Genomic DNA, 11,522 nt, shown 5'->3' with positions numbered 1-11,522 from the left:
ATGATGATGATGATGATGGACGACGACGACGATGATGATGATGAATGATAAATGAATGATAAAATAAAAAACCAATATAGTAAACAGACTAACTTTATTTTTTTAAATTACACACTATAAAAAGCCTAATAAAATAAAATTTATTTGATTTTTCGCCCTTATTTTAAGTTGTGATTTCTTTAAGAACTAAATAATATTGATATATTAAATTTTTACATTACGTTGGTACATATAATAAACCAATCTTCAAAAGGATATACAAGAACAATATTCCTATGAAAGTAAAACAAATGATAAATTTTTCTTTATATATATGTATATAAATAAAAGAATAGCTGCCAAATAAAATCTACTAATTATTATTATTTAATGTCCAAATAGTAGTAAACCTATATAGGTAGTAGTACTATTAAAGTACTAGGGTAGTACTGTTGTAGGTGTAACGCTTATTTTCATAAACTTAAAATTAGTTAAATAGAAAAAATAGAGACTGTTTTCAATAAATAACTTACAAAGTTAATTGGCGCTAAGTTAAAATAGGGATTTTATTAATTCGTTAAATAAATTTTATTTTATAAGCGTTTTATTTTATACGTAATTATAATATTGCACGTACGCTTCTAATTGACACAAATATTTTAAGTTAGATACTGAGTTCTTTTTTATACCTTCAATAACTCCTTATAGTTTGGCCCTTTTATACGGCGGAAGTGAAGTCATATGTAAGTATAAATCTAATGTATCCAATATTGTATTAAAAAATGGACGTGGAAAAGTTAACATAAACCTTAGTATGTCTACAGCGTAAGTTGTCAATCATCTAAACATTGATGTGATCGTACAAAAAGGAGATGCTCCATTTCAGGCCAGTTTATACAAAAAAAAAAAAAATAGGTTATCATAAAGCAATCGAACTAAAGAACACGTAAAATACAATAATGCAATCCCAAGTTATTGTGATACATACTACAAATATCATTTACTTCATTTGGCCCATGTCAAAATTGGAGACCGTTTATATGCTATACGAGTATATATTTTTTGACCATCTCCTGTTTAACAAGTTATGCACAATTGGCAAAACTAAAATTTTAGAATGGTCAAATACTTTTTGACTAATCTAAGTACTTACTATATCTATTTATTATTATATTATATATTAGCTATAGTAATTCAGATCACGTATGCCCTTACAAAAATTTGTTGATCATGTATGACGTTATAAAAACAAAACGCGTGCCTAAACTACCAGATTCCATTTGTTTTGAATTCTTATAATGCATGTAGCTTGAACTAAACTAAACTTCTTTGTAACTGAATACGAGACTTAATACCATAACTACGTCACGGTAATGATAACCTCGATCGAATACCAGGAGAAACACTTAAAAAACTAAGTAAAGTTGTTAATAACCAAAAAAGAAAGAAAAATAAAAGAATAAACTATAAAAAAAACAATACAGCCAAATGTTCACCATTTTCACCAGCTAATAAAACTCCATAATAAAGTGTAAATGTAAATTCTAAGTAAGGAAATTTAAACTCCTAAATCGTAAATATCAATTTACAATTAGACGATGAGCCAGTCAAATCCTAAGGCAACATAAAGGATGATATATGTATAGAGTTTCTGTGGTACATTCTAATCTTAATACTAGAGATTTAAGGATATAGATATTTTAAAGTCAGCCTTTATATCCCCTCCATTTTAGCGGTTGATTAAACAAAACTTCTAAAACGTGTATATTCAAAATATTTAGTCTTAATATACGAAAGTTCCAGATAATAAAACAATAAAAGGTAGCAATAGATCGATGGACATATTCATGCTAACGCAGTCACTATCGTCGATAGTGACCTATAGTACGTAATACGGTAGGTGCATTACGCATCGTCAATAAACTAATCTTTTTTAAAGAAACATAGAACAGGTACAGAAATAATATATTTGCAATTTATAAAAAAAAAAATATTTTAGCTACCAAAGCATCTTTATCTACTGCTTATAATATTAGTCACTCATACGTTAAAATATTTAGTTTAAATTGCCAGTCTCGAGTTAAGAAAATACCATACATTGTACATATTCATTACTGAATGAAAAAAACGCATGGCTAGAAAATCCTTTGTCATTCACTAGATTTATAAATATAAAAACAAAAAATAATCTCATTAAATTTGAAGTTTTCAATATATTCACCGTAAAATTGTAAATACCGTTATATAATAATCTATCTCTCGAGATTGTGAATACTGTCGATAGATTGTAAACCGCAACACATTGCTTACAATTTAACGTGTTATTATTAGGTAGATTGTAAGCATTTTTTATTTAAATGAAAAATACCTAACCTAAATTAACCTAACCATTGGTTTCTGAGCCACTCAAGTTCCGGTTATTAGGAGTATGTATGGAGTTCACAATCTATCGACAGTTCACAATCTCACGATATAGATTATAAACTAACGGTATTTACAATTTTAAGGTGACGCATACTATATATAATTTGAAATCTATGGTTTTGGAGATAAGTGACCTATGATTGAACGTTTTTATTCAATGCACTCGAAAATATGCCGGCAATCATAAAATATACTAAGTCATTTTGTCGTAAAGATTTACAAGAGAAAAAAATATGATTTATTTTAGAGCGGTATTAAAATATACTGTGAGACCGAAAATTATGCAGAAAACAATGATAGGACGGATTTTGTTTGCATTTAATTTAGTTATTGTTTATTATTACAAGTATCGTTAAATTTATTTAGTCATTAAAAATTTCATTATCTATGTATTAATAAACTATTATTAGTTGGAAGTATGAGTTATGAAAATTATAGGTTAATTAATAGTCAGTGAGTGTTGATAAAGTTATATAATATAAAGTACATTAGGTTATTAATGTGTAGGTTATGTTTAATGTCAAAAAGACTGGGATTTTAAGCAAAAAAATGACTTATTGTCTCTAAATATAATTTTTTAAAATACACAATATGGTGACTGATAGGACACTAATCTCCGGACCCTTTTACTAGTGGATTTCAAATTAAATGTGGATGCCACATTGAAAACTTACAAAATAATGAACCCATCTTGATTAGGTTGTGTTTGTTAAATATCTAGTCATAAAAAAGGAACGTAATTAATTAAAAGTGGAACAAACCCAATCCCTTTGTTCTACTTATAATTATCGCGTGTCATGACACTAGTATAGTTCAAGTTGCGGATCTATGTTATATATATATATATTTGTGCTGAAATTGACACAAATCCCTTAAATTTAAAATTCGTTTTGTTTATACATTTGTGTATAGTTAACGTTTTGGTGTATGGTATTAGACAATGGTAAATACAATTGAATATAACAGTTTTTGAAAGTAATGGGAAATTAAACACCCTCAGGTTGTACATAAAACAATGCAATATTGAAAATGGGCCTTATTCACTGTATGGTATACAAAAATACTTTATTTCTATGTGTTACTATCTAATAACACAGTCCTTGTTTATTCCGAACCGCTTCCGATTTTCCTGCGTCTTGATAATAATTACAGTACGCAGAAATAGCTTCAAGTTTAATCTTAATCTCAAGAAAATTTTAATCTAAAACAAATCATTTTAGAAATTACAAGCAAAATTCATCGCTTCTAATTTCTAATTATGAAAAAAGAAAAACATATTCACTAAATGTAAGTTTTTAAGTATCAACAGACCTTTAAAGGGGTCCCAAAATTGGTGACCTATAACCGGCTGCCATTTTGTACATTTACGAAAATTATGTCTCAGTTTGAGACCTATTTAAATCGAAAGAGTATACACAGAAGATCAGAAGAAGAAAAAATATAAGGTTACTTTGTTAAACAACTCCCAGGAGAAAAGTAAGTTTATTATTAGTAATAGATATCTATGTAACCGTGAAATTGTACATACCGTTACATTATAGTCTATATCGCAAGATTGTGAACTGCCGATAGATTGTGAACCGCAATAGTGCTTACAATTCAGTAGATTCAATTTTTTTTTTATTTGTACGTTCCCGAATACAAAAAATCCTAACCTAACTATTGGTTTCTGAGCCACTCAAGTTTCGGTTCTTAGGACTATGTATGGAGTTCACAATCTATCGACAGTTCACAATCTCGCGAGATAGATTATAAACTAACGGTATTCACAATTTCACGGTGACATATACATAAAACTTGAAATCTACATTATAGATATTAGTTTGATATTTTGATTAGTTTGACATAATATATTATACAGATTACTTTGTTAATATTAGTAATTGAAAGTTTAAACAAAATGATTTATAAAATTTAATGATCTTGTGGGTATTCTCTAACGATTTATAGAGGTCTCAATGTGAGACAGAAATTTCTGAAAAAAATGAGTATGGTCATAGGCCACCGCCCAGCAATCTCCGAACCCCTTTAGGAGTTATAAACATATGCAAATACTAAACAATAAACACGCGTTTACTATGTTACCTTCACTTTACATCAACATAATGGCGTTGTGCGTGAAGAACAGTAATAGAACTTATTAAATAACAAAAAATGGTTCAATACTATCGATTTTATCGCATAATACAGCACGAGTCGTAAGCACTTTACAGGACTCTCTATTGAACTGTCACAAATAAAATATGTAGAAATACATAATACCAAAACAGCTTATTTACAATATCAGTTAATTTTTCTGTATGCGTTCGGCGCGTGCTACATTTGCGATTAGATCTATATCATAAGACTCTATAGATTGGATCATCTTAATCATAAGATATATGACAGTATATGACAGTATATCATAAGATATATGACAGTATATCAGTATATCATAAGATATATGACAGTATATCAGTATATCATAAGATATAAGACAGTATATCTTATGATTAAGATAATATACAAAAAATAAGTACGTGCTATTTAGTCTTGACGTGAAGTGAGATCGTTGGACGTTGAAGATTCTTTACGGCGGGCTAAACTCAATTTGTCATCATCGTCGAGGTTCTCCCTGACGGAGACGGGGCGGGCTAGCGTACGTCCCAGCATACGCGCTTTCCACGACTCTAACCTCAGAACCTATTACAAAATTCTGTGACTTAAAATCATAAATTTAAAAATACAAAAACCCAAACCCAAAAAATACATGTACAATTCAAATAAATCTGTTGTTATGTTGGAGCACTGATGAATTTAGTGAAGTAAAAGTTAGTGAACCCTATGTAATAACATGATTTAAATTTTATGCACAAATAACTCGACTGAAATCAATAATTTCAAAAAAAAAAAAAACAATTTAAACTGTCTATCAAGTCTCCACAAAATGGATATACAAGTATAAATGAGAGTGCTCCATCATAACATCAGGCCTTTATCTTTCAATAGGCAAAACAATTCATGTCAAAGTTACACTCGTATGTGAGGAAGGAGATATAAACAATGATTCAAAAACTGAATTGGTCAAGATCATTGGTTATCCTTTTAAGTTTTAGAATCAAATGACAATAGATTTGTCTAGAGCTGGTGATTTTATCTACAAATGTACAGCAAAAAGTACGTTACGTTGATCATAATTTTGTGAACCATTATAACGAGCTTACGGCCGGATTCTATAATCATCCATCATTATCTGTAATATATGTAACAATCCAAATGCTTACAGAGATAAGAGGATGAAGTAGATCGATTATGAGAATTGGCTATAAGAATAGGCACTGACCGAGTTTCAAACTTCACACAATGCTCGCGTCGATTATTATTTGCCCAATTCTAACAGAAATATGGTTATAATTTATAAATTATAGTATGGAAGGTTGCAACTCACATAGGTTGAAACAAAATATGTATTATGAACATGGAATGCATTTAATGAGCTATCGATAAACTTCACGAGCAAGCGTGCGTAGTCTTTACGCTCGATGTGATATATCATACTTTGAAAATAACAAAGAAACATAAAACACATCTTACAGATTTATACAACACAAAGCAAGTGCATCTGTGTAAATACAACTCACTCTCAAGCACACATATTAATATTATGAAAAATCAATTGTTCTTTTTTAGAATTTAATCTTTAGTGTTGTTCTTATTAATTTATTATAAAACACGGCACAAGTGTAACGGAACCTTCACTCCATACCACTCATCCCTTCTCCCAACGCGCGATGCGAGCGGCTGCGCGCCGCGCCGCCGTTTCACAGTTTGGATATTGCCACGTTGCAAGAACCAGCTCATGACCAAGGGCTCAGTATGTATTCGAAACTAGTCGGGCATACTCCGACGTTGCATTACGCGAGTTTTAGCCGTGTTTTATAATAAATTGAACAATAGTTCCTTTAACACCACAATATGAACATTATAGAAAATTGTTAGTATACCAACAGTCCATCACCCAAAATCAACATTACAAAGTTTTATATACAATTGCATTTTTGTAAACATGCTGTTATTATGATAGCGCTGAAATTTCTTGAGAACAAAATAGGGGACATTATAATTTATATGATAGTAAAAGTAGGTTAGGTAAGTGCAAAAGTAGTTACATCATTGGTTGTTTCTGAAGCATCGTGACTGCGCCAATGTTATAAGCGATATTATATATATTGTATGACATGAATGTCTGTTGTGAAACGAGATAACAATACACCAAATGTAAATGTAAAGCTGAATGGAAACATTAGTATATCGGCTGTCGATGTAACTACTGATCCTAATAAAAAGTATAAGCATTAGTACATTAATGAAAAAATGTATTAGAATGAGGTGACTAGCCACACATGATGATCCTTCTACTGTGCTAAACTCATTATATACTAAGGGGCACAATTATCCGCCCACTTCAATAGATTCGTATCATATTAAAGAGGGCGGAGTATATTTGTGTGTACTATATCAAAATATTTAGTATATGTCCCTTAGGATATAAGCTTAACACAGTACGAACTAAACCAAAAGAAAAGCTAAAACGATGCAAATTTAACGCCACTTGTACACATAACCAAATGTTACGTCCGGACAAAAGACATATACTTTTTTATGATTAAATTACAACAATAAATACACATACATTGTCGACCGTTTCACCAAAAAAATAACCTACATACCAGTAAATATTACTATAAAAATTCTACTGTTTTATTTTTGTTAATTTCATTCAGACTCAATTGTACTCTAAAATACTAAACAACATTTTATCATTTTACTTACAGCGTCAGATACTAAACGTTTTACTATCTGGAAATTCGAGAAATATTCATTTTAATATATTTTTTTTGTATTAGAAAAACAAAAGTGAAAGTAATATACTGAGCAAGTTGCCGACGTACAAAACAAACCCGACGTACAAAGTGTACTGAAATAAAATTTAAAGTAGCGAGCGATGTTTAAAACAAACCAAAAGAAAAAAAACACAAGCTTCTAATGCTTCGTAATGAAGGCCAACACACAATATCAAAACATACTATAGTATACTAGAGGTGAGAACGATTTCGTACACCGCTGTGCCATCTCCACGGCTCTGCGCCAGACGTGGGGACAGGGTACTGTGCAGAGATAATGTATCAAAAACCGCTTTATTAACTTACTAGCGGACGCCCTTAGACATCTTTAATCCAGCCCTTACAGTAGTATCGCTATAAAAATGGAGCAACTTCTCCCGTTTTCCCAACACTTCCCTTCACTGCTCTGCTCTTACTGAGCGTAGTATGATGAAAAGTATACTATAACCTGCCCAGGAGTATAAAGAATAATTGTAACAAGTTTCGTTAAAATCCGTCGAGTAGTTTTTGTTTCTATAACGAACATACAGACACAAAAATTTTACTGATTGCATTTTTGGCATCAGTATCGATCACTAATCACCCGCTGATAGTTATTTTGGAAATACATATATATAAATACTGTACTACAGCCTTACTCGATGTGTACTGTTTACCAACATACTAATTAGAAATCAAGTTACAAAAGGTAATTTCATAACTCATATATTTTAAATTATTTCAATATATTATAATAATAACTACATCTAAATATTCTCATTAATCAAATTTATTTTTATTAACTTAAGAACAAATTAATTATAATAATTATTATGTGTGAAATAATTTATACCCTAATTTTTGGTTTGTTTGTTGGTAAACATACGTAGATACACATCGAGTAGGGTTGTAGTATAATATCATAAATGCGAAAGTCAGTTTGTCTGTCTGTTACCTTTTCACGGCTAAACCAAATTTTGTATAAAGATAAATTGTGCAAAAGATAGGCGACTTTTTATACTCAATATAATTCCCGTGGGAATAAAATTGAATTTCACGCGAAGGCCGGGCGTCCACTAGTGTACCAATATTTTTTTTTCATATTCAAAGTTAGCGAAGTTATCAAGCAACACATCTGCTTATAGTTATTTTACAGACCGCAAATAAACCCAAAAAGAAAACAATCAATTTTTTTTCAGTGTCTTTAGTCCATTCAGTCTAAAATGGTAGCGAGCTACTTTTGAAGTTTATTCGATTTTTACCTCTTACTGGTTTTCTTCCTGGCATCAAGAATTAGGTTGCTTTTAAGTGAGTTTGTTTTTATTATATTTTTTAATGGAATTGAGTATTATATTATTCTATATCCGAGTTCTTAGCTGATATTATATTTTTAGAATTGAATTTAATGTTTGAAAATGATAATCTAATTTGGGAATACAATGTTACCTGTAAAAAAAGCCCTTTGTCGAAATAGTTAGTGCTCTTATTGTGACTTATATACAAAGCATGTATTTTAATAGGTGCTGAACTTAAGTACTATTTAGTTGAAACTACGAGAATATACAATTAAAAATCAAGTATTGCAAGTTGAATCAGCTTGACTTTTAAAAGCGAGTTATCTTTTAGAATTAAAAAAAAAAAATGTTAAGCAATTCTTGTGATTCAACTAAATATTACTTGGTTCTAAGCAAAGCCAGGCACAGGATGTTAGTTTTGTTTTTATAATACGTTTCAAGTGCAATGGTGTGTTTATTTTTATTCGTACGAATTGTTATTATAATTTTCTCAAAAAAGACAGTGTAGTATCAAAATTTTCACTACTTTTTAAAAACACCCTAATAAATATATCTTAGTACAAATCACTTAATGTTATGGAAGTTGTGTACAATAATGTTATAAAAGTCAAAGTAAGAAGTATTAGGCTATAAGGGATAATTTATATTACAACTATTGCATTTATACCTATAATTATATATTAAAAAGTATGTTTTTGGCACAAAGAGATGTGAATGTGATCCTATATGATCATTAAGTACAAACTACAAACATTAATTATATCAGCCTTCGATATCGTTGATAATGCCAGTTGCAACATCTATCAAGTTTATTAATTGTAATATTCGGAATAATCGATAAATACTGTCATTTACACCTAATTGCCCTAAGTTTTAGTTTATCAAAATGCTAAAGTTATATTAGTTGCATCATTCCTTCGATTATATTGTAAAAACACAGTAATTTGACAAAACTATATGAGATTTGAAGGTTAACGACACCCTTTTTCTTAATTGTTAATTTGAAAATTTACGGTATTTTTATACAGAGTTAAAAACGCAAATTCCAAATTTTGCGAAAACTGTTTGCTTTGTATGAAAAATAGCAGGACTTTAGTATAGCCATTTAAATTAATTTTTATGCCTCAAGATCTGTAACTTATTCACTGCTTTATTTGGTGAAATATTTGCAAGAACTGTTATCAACCTTTCTGAGTTTACTGAATCTATAAAAAAGTTTGTTATATATTGTGTTGGTGCGTTTGTTGCGACTCTTTCAATTAGTCCGAGATTAACTTATAATTAGGTTAGATACACTAGTTAGTCGTGTGTCGATGTTACCTCGGCCTTGAGTTCCGCCACTTGTTCCTGATATTCACGAACTCGGTCCGAGTCGTCCATATTATTGCATCGAAGTTCACCCTCCGTTGCCATCACTTCGGTCTGGAACGTACGTTTTATTTTTTAACCGACTTCCGAAAAGGAGGAGGTTCTACGTTCGGCTGTATGTATGTTTTTTTTAGGATATACGGAGCATATAGTCAAAAATATTAGTTTGACGTTAAGTACATCAAGTATCATTGTAAAGTAACAAAATGGACGACAGCCTTTTTGACGTTTGGAAAATTTGAAAAAATACACAATTTTTAAATTAAGTTTTATAAAAAATCCTTAACTTTTATTAATTGATATCGATATAATTTAGGACCCTTATTCCATGTATTATACGAAATTACATTTTTTTTGTATTAAATTTGATATGAGTCAGTTACCCTATTAATAGTGAAAAAATACTCACTTTCATTTTATACTCAGAAACTTCATTCTCCAGTTCCGCTATTCTCTGCGCGACCTCCATATTTCTAATGTTGGCTTGCATGGATTCATATTTAGCCTGTTAATATAAAATAATATATTTCTCAATCATTCTCGGAAATTTTAGCGTTATTTTGACAACCTTCTTCGAGATAAATCGAAATTGCTGTACTGGTCGAGCAGCGGCCGGCAATAGTTGTATGAAAATCTATATCTGTCGTGTTAAGCGGCTAAATAAATTACTATGTAAAATCATATTTGTCGTGTAATTTAAAAACGGAACGATCTTCTACTCCGCAACATGGCGACCAAAGAGGTAACTTATCAAAGGTTTAATTTAAATTTCGAAATGGCTTGCACATAGAAGCTATTTAGTGAAAATAAATACTTTGGCGCGTAAAAAATTATTGTTATTAGTTGCTCGTCAACTTCGTCATTGGTTTTAAAATGGTATTACACTTAAAATTTTCCCATCAAATCTTGGAAATTTAGAAGATATACAACAAACTTCAACTTCGTTAGAATTATCTCAAACCAACATAATTCCCGGAAAATCCACATAAAATTTTAAGAATCGTACCTTCAATAATTGTATTTTCAAATAGTTTTCAAAAGTTCTGAATTGTACTACTTAGTTTATATTTGAGAAAGCCTTCAAGCCTTGGCCGCAACTAGGCATTGATGGACTTACGTATGTGTGCCTCGGCTTCGTCTCGGCCCACATTCACACGTTCGTCCATAAACGCCTCTTTTGCCGGCCGCTGCAGTAATGAACTATAGCTTGTCCCCGTTGTGGACAAATTAAATATAAAAAAGTCATGAGACGCTATAGCAAACTTTTCGATTACGTAATGATTTTATTATTAAAGTGAAATTATCAAGTTTTTTTAGATATAATCCAGGGATGGGAATTCCCTTTTACCTTGCTCTCTAGGTCGGTGTATTTATGTTGGAACTCCCTCTGGCGAGCTTGCAGTGCCCGCTCGCGTAGTAGAGCGGCATCCAGCGACTCACGCATCTTCCTCAGCTCGTCGTCCTGACGTTTCAGTTGATTCGTCGATACTTGTACCTGGGTGCGAAGCTCCATTTCCTGGTACACAAAATACTTGAATCAGAATCTCAAGAAGAAGAAGAATTTCATTATTAACAACCCATATTCGGGTTACTA

General features: G+C 30.8%; 1 protein-coding gene across 11 annotated transcripts in view; it reads right to left on the bottom strand.

The window, feature by feature from the left end:
* Nucleotides 1-77: 77 nt before the first annotated feature.
* Nucleotides 78-11,522, bottom strand: part of LOC112057669 (ecotropic viral integration site 5 ortholog) — a 74,334-nt gene continuing 62,889 nt past the window's right edge. For 9 of the 11 annotated variants that reach the window (XM_024098168.2, XM_052890880.1, XM_052890882.1 and 6 more), the window contains 5 exons: nt 11,277-11,444; nt 10,338-10,433; nt 9,881-9,982; nt 7,216-7,242; nt 78-5,085 (listed from right to left, as the gene is read on the bottom strand). In XM_024098168.2, coding sequence (XP_023953936.1) covers nt 4,930-5,085; nt 7,216-7,242; nt 9,881-9,982; nt 10,338-10,433; nt 11,277-11,444 — 549 coding nt within the window. In that variant the 3' untranslated portion in view covers nt 78-4,929. Of the gene's footprint in view, nt 5,086-7,215; nt 7,243-7,297; nt 7,551-9,880; nt 9,983-10,337; nt 10,434-11,276; nt 11,445-11,522 lie in introns of those variants that run through there. The other 2 variants (XM_024098167.2, XM_052890881.1) reach the window with 2 other exon arrangements.

The sequence above is a fragment of the Bicyclus anynana genome, chromosome Z, assembly GCF_947172395.1.
Source record: "Bicyclus anynana chromosome Z, ilBicAnyn1.1, whole genome shotgun sequence".
NCBI lineage: Eukaryota > Metazoa > Arthropoda > Insecta > Lepidoptera > Nymphalidae > Bicyclus > Bicyclus anynana.
Note: the sequence above shows the minus strand (reverse complement) of the source record. Positions and strands in the feature narration are given on the sequence as shown.